The sequence below is a fragment of the Hypanus sabinus genome, chromosome 12 (genome assembly GCF_030144855.1).
Source record: "Hypanus sabinus isolate sHypSab1 chromosome 12, sHypSab1.hap1, whole genome shotgun sequence".
In the NCBI taxonomy this organism is placed as follows: domain Eukaryota; kingdom Metazoa; phylum Chordata; class Chondrichthyes; order Myliobatiformes; family Dasyatidae; genus Hypanus; species Hypanus sabinus.
In genome coordinates this window covers 23187789-23212913 of record NC_082717.1, presented here as the reverse complement: position 1 = coordinate 23212913, position 25125 = coordinate 23187789, and the positions used below count along the sequence as shown (strand labels likewise).

At 41.2% G+C, this 25125-nt stretch overlaps 1 protein-coding gene across 1 annotated transcript in view; it reads right to left on the bottom strand.

The window, feature by feature from the left end:
• ryr2a (ryanodine receptor 2a (cardiac)) overlaps nucleotides 1-25125 on the bottom strand; it is a 444870-nt gene that overhangs the window by 40153 nt on the left and 379592 nt on the right. The window contains exons 84-88 of the mRNA XM_059985674.1: nucleotides 23233-23319; nucleotides 13830-14051; nucleotides 11866-11996; nucleotides 9804-9846; nucleotides 7381-7514 (exon numbers count right to left, since the gene is read on the bottom strand). Coding sequence (XP_059841657.1) covers nucleotides 7381-7514; nucleotides 9804-9846; nucleotides 11866-11996; nucleotides 13830-14051; nucleotides 23233-23319 — 617 coding nt within the window. The remainder of the gene's footprint in view (nucleotides 1-7380; nucleotides 7515-9803; nucleotides 9847-11865; nucleotides 11997-13829; nucleotides 14052-23232; nucleotides 23320-25125) is intronic.

Here is a 25125-nt window from a genome sequence, read left to right as displayed (position 1 = left end):
CAGAAAGGGGCAGGTAATATCATGCAGGATCCCACCCACACTGCTCATGAACTATTTGTCTCACTCCCATCAAAGGAGAGGATATGTAGCATTCCTGCCAGGACCACCAGACTGAAAAACAGTTACTTTACCGTAACAGTAAGGCTGATCGACACTCCACCCACCAATCCACTTTCCACATCCCCAACCACCACTACTTTATCATTTCCCATCAGTCACCTCATATACAGACACTCATGTGCCTAGTGGCACTTTATAGGTGGACACTCAATCTATGTATGTAAGCTATCTTACATATTCATATTTTGTGCTTTTAAAATTATTATTGTGTTGTTTATCTTATTGTGTTTTTTTGTGCTGCATCAGATAAAAATTACTTCGTTCCCCTTTATATTTGCGGACTGGAAATGGCATTAACTGATTTTGAAATCAGAAACCATCAGATTAATATGCTTTGAAGAATCAACCAAATAAAACTCAAAGGAATTCACAGGGATAATTTCAATGTTTATTATTGAGCAGACCAAATCACAAACATGAAAGAACATTTCTTACAAAAATAAAAGGGGAACATCGCTTTTCAACAATTTAATTGCGTTTTGCCATTAACTGCTATGGTCCCATTCTCAAGCAACTTTGAAAATCTTGTCTATGAAAATATGCACCAGGTCTCTGTACTGTGAAGGGATTTCAAAGTGGTTGTTAATATTAGCATTGTTCTGCAAATTGAGTTGAATTCTAACAAATAATTGACCAAGTTATTTGGTTCATTTTCTTTCTAGAATAAATATTAACGGGGTATACAACTTCAAATGTAGTTCATACTCATAAGTATGTGCCAGTCTAGAAAGACCATGAATTATAAAAGAGAGGCTCATTTGATTGCATTATGAAACATAATCAAAGGAATTGCAGAGGTTTCATTACACTAAAGAAGATACTTTTTTTCTGAACTAGTAAAGAACAAATTCAATATTAATATCTTGTGATCAGGAAAGGATTAACACATTTTTATGATGAAATGTTTTAAAGCATTAAAGAATTACACCTATTTCTGCTGTGCTAAGAAATGGCTGCATTGAATATTGATGGCCAGGTAGGTTCCTGCAAAGAAAAAAATAAAATCTCAAAATGGGCTAAAATCCAGCTTGAAACAGCTTCTGGGATGTTTTACACCCAGAACAAGAAATTAAAGCAGGGCATGTGCATACCTTGACAGGACCTCTTTTTATATATATGCAGGACAGAAGAAGATAGCTTTCCATTCACGAGGGTCAGATCTACACAATGAGAGGGAGATTGTACAAGGTCTTTGTAAAAACACTCAGTACTGTGTGTAGTTTTGCACTACTGTCACCCTCCCATCAGGTGAGAGAGACAATCCTTGCAATGGAGGGAGTTCAGAAAAGGTTCACCAGACTAATCCCTGAGATAGTCTCAGTTATTTATAATCCATATTAGGGACAAAAGGAAAATAGATGTATAAGGACAGATGGTTAACAAATTGTTAGGGGAACAGGGTGTCTGTAGAGATGTATAGACAGGTTTAATAAATGGACAGGTTGAGTAATGTGCAGTAAAATATGGTATTATTCACTTCAAAAGGAGATTTACAAGACAAATCATTATAAAACAGAGTAGGACTACAACATTTTATGGCACTGAGGGATTTAGGAGCCCTCGTGAATGAGATTTAAAGAAAAGTATTCAGGCAAGGAATGTTATTGAAAATTAACAAGGAGCCATCATCATCATGTGTCATGTCATATGATGTACGGGATCATGGTCTCATGACAATGATTGTTCTTGGAAAATTTTTCTACAGAAGCTATTCGCCATTGCCTTCTTCCGGGTAGTGTCTTTACAAGACAGGTGACCCCAGTCATTATCAATACTCTTCAGAGATTGTCTGCCTTGCATCAGTGGTCGCATAATCATCCACCTGCTCCCATGGCTTCACATGACCATGATCAGGTTGGGGGGTGTTCTAAGCTGGTGCTACACTATGTCCAAGGGTGACCTGTAGACTAGCAGAGGGAAGGAGCGCTTTACACTTCCTTTGGTAGAAGTATCTCCACATCACTGCCTGCAATGAGAATGTTGTATAAAAGTAGGGAAGTCTTAATGACAAGGGATTTATGAGAGTGCACTTATAGAGTACAAGGTATAGTTTTGGTCTCTGTATTTAAGGAAGGATGTGCTTGAATTAGAGGCAGAGAAGATTCGCTCAGCACATTCATAGGATGAACAAGCCGCTGAGCAATGATTACTTGAGAAGGTTTCCCAAGCTCGGTGAAATGACGAAGAATGAGAGGTGAGGTGATCTTAATTGTAATATGCAAAGTTCTGAGGAGGTTTAACTGAATGGTGCTGAGATTATGTTTTCCCTAGTGGCAGAATTATGATTTGGGACATAGGTTTAGAATAAGGGCTCACCTATTCAAGTGAGCAATGAAGAAGAATTTCTTTCCTTGGGGTGTTGTGAATCTTTGGAACTCTCTACTTCAGGGATCTGTGGAGGCTGGACCTGAGTATTTTCAAGGCAGAGCACCAGAAGACAGTCAAGAGATCTGGGAAGAAAGTAAGGAAGTTGTGTTGTGCCATACTTGAATTGAATGGTGGAGTAAGTTCAAGGGGCCAATAAGTCCACACCTGTTCTTGTTTCTTATATGTGTGACTCAAGACCCATTGAAATGGTTAACTCCTAACCACGTTCTGAAATATCCTCACCAGTGTTAGTGTTAGAGTCAATAACTAATTAGTTCAAACATTTTTATAGACCGCAGTAACATCACTTTTACTGCAGTCGGATGAGACCCTAATATAACCATAAAGTCATTGCAGGGCAATAGAATCTGTAGGTAGTTTTATTCTATGCTCAGATTCATGCAGAAATATTAAAACATCATGTGAGTGAACGAACAATGTCTGTTAACATATTCATTGACACCAAAACATTCAAAATTATAAAAAAAGGATTTGATGCATTAACTTTTAATCCAGAAGACTTCATTCAACTGAAAATTTCGATGAACATTCAGATCAAAGTACATCTTATCAAATGCAATACAGGCAATGTGCTGGAGGAGCTCTGCAGGTCAGGCAGCATCAATGGATGGGAATAAGCATTCGATGCTTCTGGTCCAGACCATTCATCAGGACAGGTGAAAGGTCTTAGCTAAGATGCTAACTCTTTATATCCAGCCACAGATGCTGCCCGACCTGCTGAGCTCCTCTAGCACATTGTGTGCATTGCTGTAGGTTTCCAGCATCAGTATCTCTTGTGTCCCTATCCAATCAAATATTTGTCATGAAGTCACACAAAAACGTATAACCAATTATTCCTAATCTGCTTCATTCTGGGAGTTAATTAGTGTGTATCATTCCTTTTGAATTATTGGACTATTAAAGTAAGATCAACACCTGCTTTGCATGGAAATCAAACCTCAGTTGTTGTATTCAAGTGAAGGACAGACTTGATACTTTATAGAATTTGTATATGACCATGTCAGCACAAAAAATTGGATCGTGCTTAATCTTGGCTCTGCTGTGACCTGTGAGCTTTGCAGTGCTCCTGCTTTGGATAAATCATCATCTCCAGCTGGTGAACAATATGGGGCAAACAAGGGCATACCTCAGTCATTCTATCCAGCCTACCTAAATGGAGATGCCAACAAGTGTTGGAAGGACAAAAGAAGCAATTAATATTTAGAATGGCACCTACAACAGGAAGCGAAGCAATTTGTAAGGCATGAAGCAGCCAAAAGGTAGAGAGGCATTAGACTTTCTGGTTTGGTGTGGCTTCCTCTGACAATAGATGAAAACTACTGTCAGATCAGCAGAACAGGCAATTGGCTGCAATCTACCATCACCACAGGATTATCAAGGACAAAGACATGGGCCAGAAAAATCATTGGACACATTGGACACAAATCATTGAGCAGGTTTTTCCAAAAGCTTCCTTCTGGAAAATGCTATAGAGCTATTAAAACAAAAACATCACACTATCTTAAAAGTTTCTTCACCCAGGAAGTTAATCTGATCAATCGTTCTAGAGAGCTTGACCTCTATTACCTCAGTCACTGCACAACACAGAAAACACTTTAAACCACTTTTTAATAATGTTGTTTATGCTGTAAATACATACTGGTATTTATGCACATTCTATTCCTTATCCATACTTTAACGTCTAATTTTATTTTTATATAATGTTGAATTTTGTTGTTTGTGTTGCATGTCACACACTGATGAATACACCACAGCAAACTTCTATTACATGTAAAACTATATGGAGTACAAAGTTTATCCTTGAGAGTCCATTGCCACCAGGAGATTGTCTACTCCCAAACATCAACCCACCAATTTCTCAGTGAGTTGGATAAATAGCATCATACGAATCATAAGAATTTGCTAAGCTAAAGTCACCATTTTCTCATCCATCTGGGAAATGCATGAAAATTGACAAAGGGAGATGCTGTCTGTCATTTCATGCTGTCTTTTGTACCAACCTTTCATTCAACACCAGCAAGACAAAGGAATTGATTGTGGGCTTCAGGAAGGGGAAATTAAGAGAATACACACCTCATCGAGGGATCAACAGTGGGAATGGGAACAGTTTCTAGTTATCAGTCGTCAATATCTGAGGATCTGTCCTGGGCACGACATACTGATACCATTACAAAGAAGGTAAAGCAATTAGGTGAAGAGAATTGAAGAGAATTGGTATGTCTTCAAAGGCACTTGCAAATTTCTACAGATGTACCATGAAGAGCAGTCTAATTGGCTGCATCACCGTGTGGTACAGAGAGACCACTGCACAGGATCTGAAAAGGCTGCAGAAGATTGTAAACTCAGCCAGCTCTATCATGGGCACTAGCCTCCCCAGGGTCTAGGGCACCTTCAAATGGAGATGCCTCAAAATGCTGGCATCCATCATTAATAAACCCACCACCCAGGACATGCCCTCTTCTCATTTTTATCACCAACAAGGAGGTACAGGAGCCTGAAGATAGCACATTCAATATTTCAGAAACAGCTTTGTCCATCTGCCATCAGATTTCTGAATGGACCATGAACCCATGAACACTATTTCAGCATTTCTTCCTCTCTTTTTGCACTACTATTTAATTGAGAAAATTACCGTGATTGCCTGTGTTTATTTGGGACACAATGACTCTTAATTGGGCAAGAGACTTCCAGACAGGTACTAACTAGCATCAGTCGTGCAGACTTGTGTAGCCGATAAGATGCTACACTGTGCTTAAAGTGAACAGTTTTTAAAATAGTGTCAGTTGCATGTGTTTGTGTTCAAAAAGCAATGATCTTTGTCACTATTAGTTGGTGAGAAATAAGCAGTGAGAAAATTCAAAACTGGTTTGCACACTGCAGTTTCAAACATTGAGACTTGGAGATGCCAGAAACAGCCGTGAGTGAAAATGAAACAATTTCACTACTTCAATAAGTCAGCAGCAGCTATGAAGAATTTAAAGGTATTGACAATCATTTTGAATGGTACCTTTGCCCCCCCCACCCCCTCCAGTGGATACTCAGCTCTCATCTGTGGCTCCATGTCGATGTTTGCATATGACAGTGGCCACAGCCCAGTATGCCGTTTCAACAGGCGGGCTAAATCAGGTGAGGATAGCCAGCGGCTTCATACCCCGGTGAGGTAGGGACGTGCCTGTCCTAGCATGCAAAGTCAGCTCTGGCAGACTGAGCAGATGAGATCTACAGTGAGTTCCGATGGCCAGGAGGGCGGTTCTGCAATGCTTTGTGGAGTGAAGGGCATGTTAAGGCACAGAAGTCATGGTCATTCACTGCAACCAAAGAAGGCTCCAGTTGTGATGTTTGTTCATACCTCTGGACCCGCACTTCTGAGGTGGAGAGAGTGGAACTGCCCCAGTGCAATGGCTTTACCACTTTAAGGACTCTTCCACACAGCTTCCCCGTCTACATCAGATACAACGGACAACCACCCGTAGTATTGGTAGTAACACAGAACACAGAAGTGTACAGCAGAATTCAGGCCCTTCGGCCCACCGTGTAATCTACTCCAGAAACTGCCTAGAATTTCCCTAGCACATAGCCCCCTATTTTACTAAACTCCATGTACCTATCCACGAGGTTCTTAAAAGACCCTATTGTATCTGCTTTCACCACCACTGCCAGAGCTCACCACTCTCTGTGTGAAAAACTTACCCCTCACATCCCCTCGGTACCCATTTCCAAACACCTTAAAACTATGCACCCTCATGTTAGCCATTTCAGCCCTGGGAAAAAAGCCTCTGACCATCGACATGATCAAAGCCTCTCATCGCCTTATATACCTCTATCAGGTCACCTTTCATCCTCTGTCGCTTCATGGAGAAAAGGCCGAGTTCACGCAACCTATTCTAATAAGGTACTCTCTCCAATCCAGGCAACATCCTTGTAAATCTCCTCTGCACTCTCTCTATAGTATCCACATCCTTCCTGTAGTGAGGTGGTAGTGTTCTACTTTGCTCAGTATTTCATTTAAATGCACAATTGGTTATGTATATTGTAATATATTGTAGTTTTTGTTATCATGTGTTGCAATGTACTGTTGCCACAATGCCAGTGATATTAAATTTGATTCTGATTCTGGTTGCTGTGACTTCACCAAGTACAAGGTTGCTATCTACGGTTCTCTTCTACAATCACACCGTCATCCTTATTTTTCATGGTAGCATGTTGTTCAGTTCTTGGTGAAATCTGTGAATTAATAAGGCCGCTTCTAGCTGAAAGCCTGAGCAGTAATTTCAAGCATAAGGGTTGTGCACTAAATTGCTATTGATTGGAGTTCAACCAGTGGGAATGTTTGCTGGATTTGGAGTGTGTGCTGACAGTCAAATAATTCTGATTACCCTTATACAAGGTAAGTGGTGCTGTCAGCATTTCATGGATTAGGAAGTAAGTGGTGCTGTGGATTAGGAGGGTCCACGTCTACTCCATTACTCTGTGTCCATGTATATCAGATAACTTACTGCCTCTATAGAACATTATAACAAAGTCATTCTTTGCCAAAGAGCAACAATAATCCCCCAAACAAAAATCTCAATTAAATCTTCCAGGCATCTATTAAGAAACTCAGCAACATATGTTGTTTGATACTGGTATCAAGAGGGGAAAAAAGGCCATTTTGCTTTTGAATATCCTAATGAAACAAATCATTATCTTTATGGCCCCAAGATATACACTTTATACATTTTTTAAAAAAATAAATAGATCCCAGTTTGCACACTCCTATGAAACTTCCACCGTCCATTTTCCCTCACTTCAAGAGAAGGACCAATCCACATGAGATACATCAATGTGTTCTTACACTTGGACAATTTCATGGTAGATGCAAATTCTACTCACACTGTACAGAAGGAGTTCTCTTTCTTGGGCTTTTTCTTTTCTTGTGCGTCGCTGAAATCTAAAGCAGCTTTTTCCATTCCTAGCAGTTCGCTGATCCTATCCCTACCATAGAATTCTCCATACTTATCCATGACCTGCAAGTAAAGCAAGGGAAACTGTCACCAAAATATTCCAGTGCTGTATTAAATTATGTGTCAGCCTTTACAATGAGAATAACGGCAGGACTATCAGAACTCCCAAAATACAGTGAATCCCAAAGCAACGTGTAGAGTTAAATGTCACCTTAACCCCACCCACTTCCTCAGTCCACCAATCACCTCCAACTCCTATCTTACCCCTCCCCCTCTCCTCTTTATATCTGTCGTCTTGCCTTGTGATTCTCAGTGCTGATGCAGGGTTTTGACCCAAAACACTGTCAATTCCTTTCCTCCCACAGAAGCCATTCAATCCACTGAGTTCCTTTGACAGAATGTTTATTGCTGGTGCAGAAGTGCTGGCTGGCCTCATTCAGCCGGCAGGCTCCTTTCTTTATGATGGTTTCAGCTGAATTGTATAATGAGGGAGCTGATAGTCATTCCAAAGCGAAACTGTTGCACTATCACATATTGGCTCTGATAAATCACAAGGGGAATGGTCCAATATCCTTCCTAGAAAGGAATTTACCTGGGCAAGATGTAAACTTTTTAAGATACAGCATGGGAAGAGGCCCTTCCTGCCCAATGAGTGCGCACCACCCAATTACACCCATGTGACCAATTTATCTACTAACCTGGTCTTTGGATTGTGGGAGGAACCTGTGGCACCTGGAGGAAACCTACATGGTCACAGGGAGAATGTTCAACCCTTTAGGTATGGTGCTGGGAATTGAAGCCAGGTCGCTGGCATTATAATAGTCTTCTGCTGACCACTGCACCACCATGCTGCCACCCCACCCCACCACATCCACTTAAGTGATTGACTCCTAACGATCACGGCAGGGCAATTGAGGATCGATGTTACATGGCAGCGAGGTCCACAGCCTGAGAACATATTAAAGGAAAAGTGACCAATTTTTCTGTGGAGCTTCGGGGGAAGAGGCAGGAGCAGGAATGTCCTGTGGCAATCTGCTCAGGTACCCTTTCATAGCTTACCTTAATGCCCACAGATTGGGTCAAAACTTCAGCTCCTAGTCCGGTGATATTCACCAGTGCAAACATTTAGTGCTTTCAGGCTAAAGATATAGAAGCAGAATTAGGCCACTGAGCCCTCGAATCAGCTCCACCGTTCAATGCTAATTTTCCTTTTCAACCTCATTCTCACATCTTCTCCCCATAGCCCTTAACCCTCTCACCAATCAAAAATATATCAACCTCCCAGTAACCTGGCCTCTACAGCACAATACAACAATGAATTCCACTGATTCAGCAGCCTCTGGTTAAAGTAATTCCATCTCATTTCAGTTTTAAAGGGACATCTGTTTTTTCTGAGTTTGTGCCCTCAGATTCCAGATTCTCTCACTAATAGAAGCATCCTCTCCAGATCTACTCCCTCTCAGTCTTTCAGTATTTGGCAGGCTACAATGCAATTTCCCCTTCATCCTCCTGAACATCAGCACATTTTTATAGATGTACAGTGGAGAGCATTTTGACAGGTTCTGTTACTGTCTAGTGTGGAGGCTCCAAAGCACAGGATCAATAGAAGCTTCAGGGGCTTGTAGACTCAGCTAGCACAAGCCTCCCCTCCATCAAGACATCTTCAAAAGAGAGTGGCATACATCATATTGTCCCTTATGATCCGGAACATGCCCTCTTTCCCATAACTATCATCGGGGGTGGGGGGGGATGGTACTGGAGCTGAAGACCTCCACTCAGAGTTTTAGGGACAGTTGCTTCCTCTCCACCATCAGCTTTCTGAACAGTCCCTGAACCCATGAACTCTACCTCACCATTCCCCTTCTGCACTAATTGTTTATTTTATTATGGTAGCTTATAGTTAATTTTTATGTTTTGTACAATCCTGATGCCATAAAAACAAATTGCATGAACTATGTCAGTGATAATAAACCCAATTCTCATTCTGATTCCTTGGAGCACTGGCCAAGGTCATCAAAATGTTCCCCTCACATTAAACCATTGAATCATTCATCGGAATCTTGTCTGGACCCTCTCCAGAGGCCAACAGAGCCCAATATTGCTGACAACATTGCAAATGTGGTCAAGCCAATGCCTTATAAATTCTCACCAGTACTATTTCATCTTTGCAGTTCAGCTGATGGCCTTAAATGGTTCCAAAGCCTTACAGGCTAGGAATTGGGCTTGAGGATAAGCACAGGCTCTTTGCAGCCAGAAGAATTGACAAGTTTTCCTGCGTTAACACAAAGTTAACCCATGGAGAACAAAATGAAAGAACATCACAGACAGTGTAGATATGAAAGTGGTCTTTACCTTTCTCTTCACAAACTTGTCCCAGTAGTTGTATGGGAAAGATCTGGAAAAAGGAGTGCAGCATTATTATCAATCCTTATCTACTGCAATGCTTGGATCAAACAAATTATAAACATGCCAAACTCCGCAGGCAGATGTTGTAATGTAGACTCAATGCCAGGGAAGGTTAAAAGAAAGTGCATTTATTGCCTTGTTTTCTAAATTACAATATATTTTAATGATTTAGATGAGGGAATTAAATGCAGCATCTCCAAGTTTGCAGATGACACGAAGCTGGGCGGCGGTGTTAACTGTGAGGAGGATGCTAAGAGGATGCAGGGTGACTTGGATAGGTTAGGTGAGTGGGCAAATTCATGGCAGAATCAATTTAATGTGGATAAATGTGAGGTTATCCACTTTGGTTGCAAGAACAGGAAAACAGATTATTATCTGAACGGTGGCCGATTAGGAAAAGGGGAGATGCAACAAGACCTGGGTGTCATTGTACACCAGTCATTCAAGGTGGGCATGCAGGTACAGCAGGTGGTGAAAAAGGCAAATGGTATGTTGGCATTCATAGCAAAAGGATTTGAATATAGGAGCCGGGAGGTTCTACTGCAGTTGTACAAGGCCTTGGTGAGACCGCACCTAGAGTATTGTGTGCAGTTTTGGTCCCTTAATCTGAGGAAAGACATTCTTGTCATAGAGGGAGTACAGAGAAGGTTCACCACATTTATTCCTGGGATGGCAGGACTTTCATATGAAGAAAGACTGGATCGACTAGGCTTATACTCACTGGAATTTAGAAGATTGAGGGCGTATCTTATTGAAACATATAAAATTCTAAAGGGATTGGACAGGCTAGATGCAGGAAGATTGTTTCCGATGTTGGGGAAGTCCAGAATGAGGGGTCACAGTTTAAGGATAAAGGGAAGCCTTTTAGGACCGAGATGAGGAAAAACTTCTTCACACAAGAAGTGGTGAATCTGTGGAATTCTCTGCCACAGGAAACAGTTGAGGCCAATTCATTGGCTATATTTAAGAGGAAGTTAGATATGGCCCTTGTGGCTAAAGGAATCAGGGGGTATGGAAAGAAAGCAGGTACAGGGTTCTGAGTTGGATGATCAGCCATGATCATACTGAATGGCGGTGCAGGCTCGAAGAGCCGAATGGCCTACTCCTGCACCTATTTTCTATGTTTCTATGTTTCTAAATTGTGGTGAAGGGAGGGGACTTCCAGAGCAGTTGCTGATGTGAACACATTCTCGAGTGTGGACAACGTGTATCTGTTCTTTAAAGGAGCCAGAGCTAATTGGGTGCTTTTCTCTGCAGCTGAAATTTGGTTCCACCAACACACATTAATGTCACTACAGTTCTGAATTATTTTATTGGTAATGCTGCAAAATACATGTCACCTGAATGCTTCAAAATTTGGAGACGTCTGTTCCTCCTTCATTAAAATCTCAGTTTACACACTTATATCAAATTTCTATATTATTTTACATCAGCCATCAACTAAGACACATGAAAATAGTAAATAGAACTAGAGTGTAGATTGGAATTTCAGACTAGCTAGCCAAACAAACTGCAGAGTAACATCCTCACACCCAGCTCTCATTCCCATCTGATGCTTCAAAGTTGGGAGGCCTCCACCAATAACAGCACAAATGCCACGGGTATGGTGCAGCATCACGGCAAAGCAAAAGGATGATAAAAGCCTTTTTTTCATCTTTCTGCACAAAGGTCAGGTACATTACAGACTCATTGGTTCTGGCATGGCTTCAGAAAGCACAAGCAACATGGAGGCAACTTCCCATGCCAACCCAAATTGGAAAATCATGCTTCATAGTCCCTTTTAATAACAGAATGAAAGTCTTTTGTAAAGTCAAAATAACAATGTATGGCACCTGATGCAGTTCCCTGCATTTCTCCTGGAATTCGGCAGCCTTAAGAAATTAATCTTATCCATTTGGTATTAGTTCTCATCCTATCCACTGAGCCACTTATCAAAATTTTTTACTGTCTTTTATGCATGCACCAATAAAACTGCATCAAAAAGTCAAACTGCACCAAAGTGACTTACTGCGTGTTTATAACCAATCTATCCCACTGTCCCTTGATGTCATCCTCTGAAGGTTGTTCTGTGATGTATAATCCATCAAACTCCAACTTCCTGGCAACCTCCTTCTCCCGTTTGAAAATAACCAGAGGAACCTGCGTGGACAAAATCATTGAACAAGCTCATCTGAATTTGGTCACAGCTCAATTTCAATGGTCAGTGTTCCACCATTCTGCGGACCGTCTAATCATTTGCCCGTAGAATCATTTATGACCCCATGCAAGAAAGCCAGCAGTGAAACTGGCACCACTTTTGATGGTTCAATATAAACATAACAAGGCTTTGAACAACTGTGGAATTCTGTTTGATATACAACAGCAAAATGATAGATTAGTTCCTTTGGACAAGAAGAGTTTATTTATGTCACCATCTTCAATACACTTCATCTGGCCTGGCAGGACAAGCAGTATTCATGGAGTAGGAAATAGGGTTAATGTTTTAATTTAATGACCTGTCACATCAAAACTGGTCAGGAGAAATAGTTTGACTAGCTGTTAAGATATTTTTCATAGCAATTGAAAACCAAGTACTTGATGGTAAAAAAGCTGTGCTGGGTTCTGATAAAATGTCACTGAGCTGAAGTAATAACCCTGTTTCTCTCTTCAAAGATACTGCATGAATCCTGGTTATTTCCAGCATTTTTTTTTTTGCTTTTCTACATGTTTTTACCTTCTTTGTGTGTAGCTATTTTTCTGACCCTCCTAACTACATGTTTTCACCCTCCTTGTATGAGTTTATTTTCTGACCCTTCTAAGAGATCCCCATTGTAAAACTCCATGCCCTTTCTTTATGTGGGGTCTCTATTTAGGGATTGGGTTGGCTTTCCATTACTAGTATTTGTGGGGAGGATCAGCTAAGCTTAAATTCAGTTTACCTTGGAAATCTACGGATTCTAGCCAATTAACCTTTCTCTCCTCTCCATCGTTGTTAGAAATGTGGAAATTCCATCAATGTGGAAACGTACTGCCTACATTGCATGCTATTGAACAGAATGTCACTCTGAAGCCAAGGATCAATAATGGTAAATTATGTACAAGATTTTCAGAATGAACGGCGCATAATCTATCTTCAGTTATGATAACCAACCCAGCAGTAAATGATAACTGATTCCATCCTTTCCACCACTGCTATGGAAAGAAATAAGACCAGCTAATGGTACAAAACTGATCTGCAATATCTTTCTGAACACTTACTGCACAGAGCAATAAAAGCAATTTTAAATATGCAATCTAATGCTGGGTTTCAGATGATGTTTATAATCTATTCTTTTAAATTGTTTTTTTAATGTTGGCAGTATTTGTTGACAATTTCTCTCTTACAGTTATTCCAAGGTGTCCAGTAATGCCCATTCATTTGCTGCAGACTGGAAAATATATGAATACCATTCTCATGGTTGCTGTAAGATTTGGGTTTTTAAAATAACAATGTGGAAAATCCAAATCACTGAATAAAAATTGTTGAATCTAATTATTAAAATAAGAGTAAACATTTCTTCAGGGTAGGCATACTTTGAAGAAATGCCTTTGAAGAAGGGCATACTTTGAGACTTTGCATAGAGCAGCAAATCATAAACACAAGAGATGCTGCAGATACTGGAAATGCAGCAGAATTCACACCAAATGGTGGAGGAACTCAGCAAGTCAGGCAGCATCCATGGAGAGGAACAAAGTGTCTTGCCCCGAAAGTTTGACCCTCTATTCTGCTCCGTGGATTATGCCTGACCTGCTGAGCTCCTGCAGCATTTGTGTGTGTTATATGTGAAAACTGTCAGTTTTGATATTTAAAATCAGATTAAGTTACCATATTTTATAAAGTTACCTCAATATTAGTTTGATAATTGAAAAACATATCGATCTGTAATTAATTTGTGCATACATTTTCCATAGAATATTTGTTTGTGAAGTGCTTGCAAGTGACTGGAGACTTACTTTTAAACAATAATAACCAATGATGCAGAAAAAGGAGATGACGGTGTGTAGGATGGCCAGAATTCTCAGAGTGGGCTCCATATAGCCACTGCTTTCTTGTAGAACGTAATGTACTGTGACCCCATGTCCATTTCCCATGCCGCTCCATCGAGAGCCTCCACCTTCTTGACTGTAAACACCAAGTATGGTTTCCTTCTCTTCTATGGATGGAGACGTTGATACCTGTTGAATATTGCACATTAGCAACAGGTGCAGGCCAACAATGATCAAAATTCCCAACACTATTCATACTCACCATTCAAAGGTTCCGATGGAATTAAATTGATTTTTTTTAATGTCACTCTTTCAGTGAGCGTTTGGCCGGAGAGTAAAAATGAAGACTTACTTTCCTTGATGCTGTCGTTCACAAAATTCACAATGCATTTCAAATTTGACTATAATTACTGTATTATATAAAGATTGGCCAAAGCTGTTTTCCACTGTGTTCAATTTGAGCCACTTTCATGCTTCCATGGAATTCTCAGAAGTAAACAATTTCGCCCATACTCTTATTTTGGATAAGAACTACCTGCATAAGCACACAGTCTTCAATGCCTTTTCAGCAAGTCTGAAAGAGCTTTAAAGTACTTTCAAAGTCTAGCTGCTATTGTAATGTGGGAAATGCAGTGATAACTTCTGATTCTGTTCAATTTCACTCATACACATGTTTCATGGCATTCACTGCATTTCTTAGCCAAAATAATAGGAGTTAATTAAAAAGAGCTAATCGTTATCTCAGTACTCTGTCTTCTTATCTTATTGCTGCATTCAAAGGAGATAACACCAGTTCAGGGTCACCACGTTCTTGTAAGAAGGATAAAAAATACAAGGAACCTGGAATGTCAGGCTGTGGGCGTGCAGCGTGGCACTTATGTGAAGTGAACTGGGATCCCGGTTTGATGCATGATATTCTAAATGTTGTTCACTCATTTTTTTTTACCATTTGCACAATTTGTCCTTTTCCCATGCGTTGGGTGTTTGATGTTTTCTTGAACAGGTTCCACAGTGTTTTTTTTTGTTTTGTGGCTGCTGCCCATCAGCAAGACAGATACCAGGGTTGTATTCTATATACATACTTTGATAATACATATACTTTGACTTTGATCAAGATTTGGATAAAGAGGACATGGAAGCATATGGAAAATATAGAAAGCTGAAGATGGAGGTAGTCTGTCAAGGGTGTAAGGAAGAGCTCAAAGTACAATGTAACTACATTATCAAAGTACATATATGTCATCATATATAACCCTGAAATTCATTTTCTTGCAGATATGCACAGTAAATCCAAGAAACACAATAGAAGCAAACAAGGACTGCACCAAACAGGACAGACAGACTAACAACCAAAGTGCAAAAGACAACAAACTGTGCAAATACAAAAGAAAAATAGCAACAGTAAATAAATGAGCAATAAATATTGAGAACATGAGATGAAGAGTCCTTGAAAGTGACTCCATAGGTTGTGGGAACAGTTCAGTAATGGGGCAGGTGGATTTGAGTGAAGAGTGAAGGATTTGAGTGGATTCTAGTTCAAATGCCTGATGGTTGAGGGGTAATAACTGTTCCTGAATCTGGTGATGTGAGGCCTGAGTCTCCTGTACCACCTTCCTGATGGGAGCAGTGAGAAGAGAGCATGGTCTGGGTGGTCGGTGTCCCTGTTGATAGATGCTGCTGACCTGCGACAACACCAATGTAGATGTGCTCAATGGCATGGGGGGCTTTACCCATGATGTACTGAGCCATTTGCACTACTTTTTGTAGGATTTTCCATTCCAGGGCATTGGTGTTTCCATACCAGGCTGTCCAGGTTTCCATAGCCAGTCAATATACTCTCCACCACACATCAATAGAAGTTTGTCAAAGTTGTAGGTGTCATGCCAAATCTTTGCAAACTTCGAAGGAAGTAGAGGTGTTGCCATGCTTTCTTCATAATAGTATGTACTGGGACCAGGACAGCTCCTCTGAAATTATAACACTGAGAAATTTGAAGTTGCTGACCCTCTCCACCTGTGATCTCCTGATGAGAACTGGCTCATGGATAAAACCTCTAGTTTTCTCCTCCTAAAATCAATAATCAGCTTCTTGGTCTTGCTAACTTTGAATAAGAGGTTGTTGTTGTGGCACCATTCAGACAGATTTTCAATCTCTCTCATCTATGCTGATTCATCACCACCTTTGTTTCAACCATTGACAATGGTGTCATCAGTAAACTTAAATATGGCAATTGAGTTGTGTTTATCCTCACAGTCATAAGAATAAAGCAAGTAGAGCTGGGGGTTAAGCTCACACATCCTTGATAGAAGAGATGATAGAAAGCTCACACATCCTTGATAGCAACAGAGATGACAGAAATGACAGGCAGGAGAGTAGGTATAATCACAGCCAGTGGGAGGAGTTACAGGGCAATAGAGATGTGGGGCAGTTAAAACAGAAAGCAATAAACACTGGATTGAAAGTGTTGTACTTCAATGCACGCAGCATGAGAAATAAAATGGACAATCTTGAAATTCAGCTACAGAGTGGCAAGTATGACATTGTCACCATCTCTGAAACTTGGCTAAAGGACGGCTGCCAATGGAAGTTGAACGTTCAAGGATATACGGTGTATCAGAAAGATAGGTTAGTAGGCAGAGGGGGTGGTGTGGCCCTGTGTATAAGAAATAATACTAAATCATTAGAAAGGGATGACATAGAATTGGAAGGTGTAGAGTGTCTATGGGTTGCGTTAAGAAATAGCAGGGGTAAAAGGACCGTAATGGCTGTTGTGTACAGGCCTCCAAACAGCAGCTGGGATGTGGATTACAAATTACAGCAGGAGATAGAAAAGGCGTGACATAAGTGCAATGTCATGATGTTTGTTGGGGATTTTAACATGAAAGTGGATTGGGAAAACTAGGTCAGTACTGGACCTCAAGAGAGAGAATATGTAGAATGTCTAAGGGATTGCTTTTTAGAACAGCTTGTTGTTGAGCCCACTAAGGGTTTGGCCGTGCTGGATTGGGTGTTGTGCAATGATCTGGAGATGATAAGAGAGCTTAAGGTGAAGGAACCCTTAGGGAGCAGTGATCACAATATGATCGAGTTCACTTTGAAATTTGAGAAGGAGAAACTAAATTCAAATGTGTCAGTATTTCAGTGAAATAAAGGAAATTACAATGGCATGAGAGGGGAGCTGGCCAAGGTTGGCTGGAAAGGAACACTAGCAGGAAAAACAGCAGAGCAGTAATGGCTGGAGTTTCTGCAAAAAATGAGGGAAGTGCAAGACAGATATATTCCAAATAAGAAGAAATTTTTGAATGGAGGAAGGACACTACAGTGGCTGACAAGTGAAGTCAGAGCCAAAGTAAAATCAAAAAGAGAGGGCATCCAAGGAAGTCAAAGCTAGTGGGAAGATACAGGATTAGGAAGCTTTTAGAAACTTGCAGAAGGAAACTAAGAAGGTCATTCGGAAGGGAAAGATGAATTATGAAGGGAAGCTGGAGAGTAATATCAAAAAAGATACTAGAAGTATGTAAAGGTTAACAGAGAGTCAAGGGTAGATATAGGACCAATAGAAAATGACATTGGAGATATTATAATGTGAGACATAGAGATGGCAGAGGAACTGAATGTATATTTTGCATCAGTCTTTACAGTGGAAGACATTTGCATTATACTGGACATTCAAGAGTGCCAGGAAAATGAACTACGTGCAGCGAAAATTACGACTGAGAAATTGCTCAGGAATCTTAATGGTCTGAGGGTGGATAAATCTCCTGGACCTGATGGAATGCACCTTTGGTTTCTGAAGGGAGTAGCTGGATAGATTGCGGAGGCATTAACAATGATCTTTCAAGAATCGATAAATTCTGGCGTTGTTCTGGATAGCTGGAAAATTGCAAATGTTACTCCGCTATTTAGGAAGGGTGTGAGGCAGAAAGGAAACTATAGACCTGTTAGCCTCACATCAGTGGTTGGAAAATTGTTGGAATCGATTGTTAGGGATGAGATTATGGAATACCTGAAAGCACATGACAAGATAGGTCAAAGCCAGCATCATTTCCTGAAAGGAAAATCCTGCCTGACTAACCTACAGCATTTTTTGAGGAAATTACTAGCAGGGTAGACAAAGGAGATGCAGTAAATGTGGTGTACTTGGATTTTCAGAAGACCTTTGATAAGCTGCCACACATGAGGCTGCTTAGCAAGATAAGAGCCCATGGAATTACAGGGAAGTTACTAGCATGGGTGGAGCATTGGCTAGTCAGCAGAAAACAGAGAGTGGTAATAAACAGATCCTATTCTGGCTGGCTGCCGGTTACCAGCGGAGTTCCACGGGGTCGGTGCTGGGAAACCTGCTTTTTATGATGTAGGTCAGTGATTTGGACAACAGTATTAATGGATTTGTGACTAAATTTGCTGATGATAAAGATAGGACAAAGATAGGCGGAGGAGCAGGTAGTGTTGAGGAAACTGAGAGCCTGCAGTGAGTCTTGGATAGTTTAGGGTAATGGCAAAGAAGTGGCAAATGAAATACAATGTTGGAAAGTGTACGGTCATGCACTTTGGTGGAAGAAATAAATGGGCAAACTATTATTCAGATGGGGAGAGAATTCAAAATGCTGAGGCAATGAGACTAGGGTGTCCTTGTGCAGGATATCCTAAAGGTTAACCTGCAGGTTGAGTCAGTGAAGAAGGTGAATGCATTGTTCTCATTCATTTCTAGAGGTACAGAATATAAGAGCAGGGATGTGATGTTGAGGCTCTATAAGGCACTCGTGAGACCACACTTGGAGTATTGTGTGCTGTTTTAGGCTCCTTATTTTAGAAAGGATATAGTGACATTGGAGAGAGTTCACAGAAGATTCATGAGAGTGATTCCAGGAATTAAAGGGTTACTGTATGAGTAACGTCTGGCAGCACTTGGGCTGTATTCCCTGAAGTTCAGGAGATTGAGGGGAGATCTCATGGAAACATTCTGCCTGAACAGGTTAGATATGGTGAAGCTATTTCCCATGGTAGGGGAGTCTAGGATAAGAGGGCACAATTTCAGAATTGAAGGACGTCTATTTTGAACACAGATGCAGAGAAATTATTTCAGTCACAGGGTGGTAAAGCTGTGGAATTTGTTGCAATGAGCGGCTGTGGAGACCAAGTCATTGGGTGCATTTAAGGCAGAGATAGAAAGGTTTCTTATTAGCCATGGCATCAAAGGGTATGGAGAGATGGCAGATAAGTGGGGATGGCTGGAAGAATTGGATCAGCCCATGTTTTAATGGTGGAGCAGACTCAATGTGCCAACTGGCCTAATTATGCTCCAGCACCTGTGCTGATGAAGATTGTGGAGAAGATGTTTTTTGCCAATCAGAATTGGCTGGGATCTGCAAATGAAGATATCAAGGATCCAATTGCACAAGTAGGTATTGAGGCCAAGGTCCTGAAGTTTTTTGATTAGTTTTGAGGGGATGAAGTATTGGATGCTGAGCTGTGGTCGATTAAGACCACTCTGATGTATACTGTCCAGACGTTCCAGCGTTGAGTGGAGAGCCAATGAAATGTTATCTTCTATGTACCTGTTGTGCTGGCATGCAAATTGGAGCAGACCAAAGTTGCTCCTCAGGCAGGAGTTGATATATTTCATCACCAAATTCTCAAAGCACTTCATCACACTGGATCTATCTGTGACTGGATGATAGTCAGTGAGGTAAGTTACCGCATTCTTCTTCAGCTCCGTTATAATTGAAACCTGCTTGAATTTGGTGTGTACTGGAGACTGCCAAGTATAATGATGTCAGTGAACTCTCCAGCCATCAGTATAGTGTGTTTAGTACTCAGCCAGGTATTCCATCCAGGCCAGATGCTTTCTGTGTGTTCACCCTCTGGAAGGATGCTCTCATGCTGGCCTCAGAGACTGAAATCACAGCTTCTTCTAGGGCTATAGGAGTTCATGAAGTGTCCTCCAAGTTTTGATGGTTAAAGCAAGCATAGAAGGCATTGAGCTCATCTGGGAGTGAAACCAATGAAACAGGAAAGGTAAAGAGTGTTCATGAATTAGCTCAGATTTGAACTCTTGGCAAGGACACAAATCCAAAGAAATATTTCATTCCCAGACCCTCCACTACAGGAGGCACAGAAAAGAAGTAATTCCCAGTAATCAGCTGTCTTTCACCTCAATACTCCCCCAAAAATATCAAAAGAATCCTATAAAGTGGGGAGACTTGGTGCCGGAAAGGAGACATCTAACATTCAAAGTCTCCTTTTTGGCACCAGCTCCCGCTGTCAGATTAGACAGACAGGGAGTAGGCAAAACTGCAGCAGGAGCTTAAAGATTGAAGCCTAATGTCTATGTTTGAGGTGGGATACCATCATATTCTGCAATGTGTATAGGATGGGTAGGGTGAAACCTGGTGGTTACATGAGACACAGGCCAACTGGTAACAAATATCGACTGGCATGTCCCTAGAGCGAGGGGTTCAGATGGGGTGGAGTTTGTTAGGTGTGTACAAGAAGGTTTCTTGACACAATATGTAGATCAGCCTACAAGAGGAGAGGCTGTACTTGATCTGGTATTGGGAAATGAACCTGGTCAGTTGTCAGATCTGTCAGTGGGAAAGTATTTTGGAGATAGTGATCACAATTCTATCTCTTTATCATATTGAAGAGGGATAGGAACAGACAAGTTAGGAAAGTGTTTAATTGGAGTAAAGAGAAATATGAGGCTATCAGGCAGGAGCTTGGAAGCATAAATTGGGAACAGATGTCCTCAGGGAAACGTACAGAAGAAACGTGGCAAATTTTCAGGGGATATTTGTGTGGTGTTCTGCATAAGTACATTCCAATGAGACAGGGAAAGGATGGTAGGGTACTGGAACCATGGTGTACAAAGGCTGTTGCAAATCTAGTCAAGAAGAAAAGAAGAGCTTATGAAAGGTTCAAAAAGCTAGGTAATGATAGAGATCTAGAAGATTATAAGGCTAACCGGAAAGAGTTTAAGAAATAAATTAGGAGAGCCAGGAGGGGCCGTGAGAGGGCCTTGGCGGACAGGATGAAGGAAAACCCCAAGGCATTCTACAACTACGTGAAGAGCAAAAGGATAAGATGTGAGAGAATAGGACCGATCAAATGTGACAGTGGAAAAGTGTGTATGGAACTGGAGGAGATAGCAGAGGTACTTAATTAGCACTTTGCTTCCGTTTTCACTATGGAAAGTATCTTGGAGATTGTAGGGATGAGTTACAGCGGACTGAAAAGCTTGAGAATTTAGATATTAACAAAGAGGATGAGCAGGAGCTTTTGGAAAGAATCAAGTTGGATAAGTCACCAGGACCAGATGAGAAGTACCCCAAGCTACTGTGGGAAGCAAGGGAGGAGATTGCTAAGCTTTTGGCGATGATTTTTGCATCATCGATGGGGACGGGGGAGGTTCCAGAGGATAGGAGGGTTGCAGATGTTCATCCATTATTCAAGAAAGAGAGGAGAAATAGCCCAGGAAATTATAGACCAGTGAGTCTTACTTCAGTGGTCAGGAAATTGATGGAGAAAATCCTGAGAGGCAGGATTTATGAACATCTGGACAGGCATAATATGAATAGGAATAGTAGCATGGCTTTGTCAAAGGCACATCATGCCTTACGAGCCTGATTGAATTTTTTTGAGGACGCGGCAAAACACATTAACTAAGGTAGAGCAGCAGATGTAGTGTATATGGATTTCAACAAGGCATTTGACAAGGTGCCTCATGCAAGGCTTATTGAGAAAGTAAGGAGGCATGGGGTCCAAGGGGACATTGCATTGTGGATCCAGAACTGGCTTGCCCACAGAAGGCAAAGAGTGGTTGTAGACGGGTCATATTCTGCATGGAGGTTGGTTACCAGTGCTGTGCCTCCGGGAACTGTTTTGGGAACCCTACTTTTCGTGATTTTTATAAATAACCTGGATGAAGAAGTGGAGGGATGGGTTAGTAAATTTGCTGATGATACAAAGGTTGGGGGTGCTGTGGATAGTGTGGGGGGCTGTCAGAAGTTACAGCAGGACATTGGTAGGATCTAAAACTGGGCTGAGAAGTGGCAGATGGAGCTCAACCCAGATAAATGTAAGGTGGTCCATTTTTGTAGGTCAAATATGATGGCAGAATATAATATTAATGGTAAGACTCTTGGCAGTGTGGAGGATCAAAAGGGATCTTGGGGTCTGAGTCCATAGGACACTCAAAGCTGCTGCACAGATTGACTCTGTGGTTAAGAAAGCATATGGTGTATTGGCCATCATCAATCATGGGATTGAGTTTAGGAGCCGAGAGTTAATGTTGCAGCTATATCGGACCCTGGTCAGACCCCACTTGGAGTACTGTGCTCAGTTCTGGTCACCTCACTATAGGAAGGATTTCGAAACAATAGATAGGGTGCAAAGGAGATTTACAAGGATGTTTCCTGGATTGGGGAGCATGCCTTATGAGAACTGGTTGAGTGAACTTGGCCTTTTCCTTGGAGCGACGAATGATGAGAGGTGTCCTGATAGAAGTGCATAAGATGATGAGAGGCATTGATCATGTGGATAGTCAGAGGATTTTTCTCAGGGCTGAAATGGCTAACATGAGGGGGCAGAGTATTAAGGTGCTTGGAAGTAGGTACAGAGAAATGTCAGGGGTAAGCTTTTTCACACAGAATGATGAGTGTGTGGAATGGGCTGCCGGCAATGGTGGTGGAGGCAGATACGATAGGGTCTTTTAAGAGACTCCCAGACAGGTATATGGAGCTCTCGGTAAACTTAGGTAATTTCTCAGGTAAGGACATGTTCAGCACAGCTTTGTGAGCCTAAGGACCTGTATTGTACCGTAGGTTTTCTATGCTAAATTTTGTTCAGATTGCTGAAGACATTGAATTGACTTTATTTCTTATATCCTTCACATACATGAGTAAAAATCTTACTGTTACAGCTCCACCTAAATGAGTAATGTGCAATCATAGTAATTTATAATAATTACCCATACCTAACTGACCTTGAGAAGTTGGAGATGAGTCACTTTATTGAAATGCTGCAGTCCTTCCAGTGAAGATACTCCTAGGACATCACTGGGAATGTTCCATGATGTAAATCCAGCAATGTCCCATGACATCACTGGATCTAAATCAGGTTCCATGATGTAGATCTAGTCACGATGAGGAAACTGATATAGTTCTAGGATAGAACGGTAAGCAGCTACAAGGGAGCCTGCAATTGGTCGCATTCCAGTGTATTTGCATTGTATATTCATTTAATTTTGCCACAAAACACCATAACTCCCTACCCCACTCCCCCCCCCCCCAACCCACACACACACAACTCCTTCAGCAGCCCAGGAATTGTTAAATAAAATTAAACAAAACCTAATAAACACATTTCTTACCTTATAGAAAAGGAGAATGAAGTTAATTGCAAAGGCTACAAACAATGCCAGCATCCTCATATTGTAGAAGTTGCGTGCAAAGTAATTCTGGAAAGAGAGGTTAAGAGTGAATCAGGAAGCTCATTATAAAGAATAAAATGCAAACTTTATATACCCAAGAATTTAATGACTTTAACTAAATTCAAAAACAGCAATGAAGCAAATCTTCAACACAAGAGGTTCCACAGATCCTGAAATCTTGAGCCAAAACACACAAAATTGAGGCATTTGATCGTGTGGATAGTCAGAGGCTTTTTCCCAGGGCGGAAATGGCTAGCACGAGAGGACACATGTTTAAGGTGCTGAGGAGTAGGTACAGAGGAGATGTCGGGGTAAGCTTTTTACGCAGAGAGTGGTAAGTGCATGGAATGGGCTGCCAGCAACAGTGGTGGAGACGGATACGATAAGGTCTTTTAAGAGACTTTTGGATAGGTACATGGAGTTTAGAAAAATAGAGTGCTATGGGTAACCCTAGTAATTTCTAAGGTAGGGACATGCTCAGCACAACTTTGAGGGCTGAAGGGCCTGTATTGTCTTCTATGTTTCTAAAATGCAAGAGGAACTCAGCAAGTCAGGCAGCATACAGTATATAAACAGGAATAAACAACCAACATTTCAGGCCAAGAACCCTCAACTGGATGAGAAAGGAAGGAAGCAGAAGACATGATAGGCAAGGGCAGGAGGAATGAGTGCAAGCTGGCAGGTGATGGGGGAGACCTGGTGAGGGGGGAGGTGAGTGGGTGGGGAAGAGGGATGAAGTGAGAAGTTGGGAGGTGAAAGGTGGAAGCAATGAAGGGCTAAAGAAGAAGAAATCTGATAGAAGATGATAGTCCACCATGAGAGAAAAGGAAGGAGGAAAGGCACCGGAGAGACGTGTTGATAGAACAAGGAGAAGGGGCAAGAGGAAGCCAGAATGGGGAATGGAAAAAGAGAGAAGGGGAAGGGGAGAGAAATTACCGGGAGTTAGAAATATCAATACTGACACCACCAGGTTGGAGGCTACCCAGACAGAATATGAGGTGTTGCTCCTCCAGACTGAGATTAGCCTCATTGTGACAGTAGAGGGGACCATGTGTCAGAATGGGATATCTTTTTCCCCTTTTGCCCTCCGGATTTTCTTCTCAATTATACTCCTACATCCTTTATACTGTTCATGGAACTCAGTTAATCCCAACTGATTCCACCAAAATGTATGCCCCCTTTCTCCTGACAAGAGTCCCAATATTATGATCCTATTCTATGACAATAGCAACACCTACATCAGACTGCTGTTCGTTTATTAGAGCTGAATGTTCAAGACAATCATACCCTCAGTTCTAAACAACAAGCTCCAAAACCTGGGCCTCTGCACCTTCCACTATAACTGATCCTTGACTTTCAAACCAGGAGACCACTCAGTGCAGAATGGAAATAATATCTGCTCCTGACTGATTATCAATACTGGCATACCTCAAGAATGTGTGCTTTAGCCCACTGCTCTCCTCCCTCTATACCCATGACTGTGTGGCCCCTCACAGTTCAAACACCATCTATAAATTTGCTATTGACTCAACTATTGTCGCCAGAATTTCAGGTGGTGACAAGGAGGTGTACAGGAGTTAGCTATTTATTTATTTATCTATCTATCGATCTATTTATTGATCGATTTATTTATTTATTTATTTATTTATTAAATTTTAGAAATTACGAAGCATAAATGTAATAGTAAAATAGTAAGAAAGATAATATTAACCCTCCCCCCTCCCCTTAACCATTATCTAAAGAAAAAAAAAGAAGAGAAAGATTGCCTGGATATCGGAGGATCCCCACATGCTCCATGGAGTTCAAAATAATTTTGATATTTATTTTTTACTT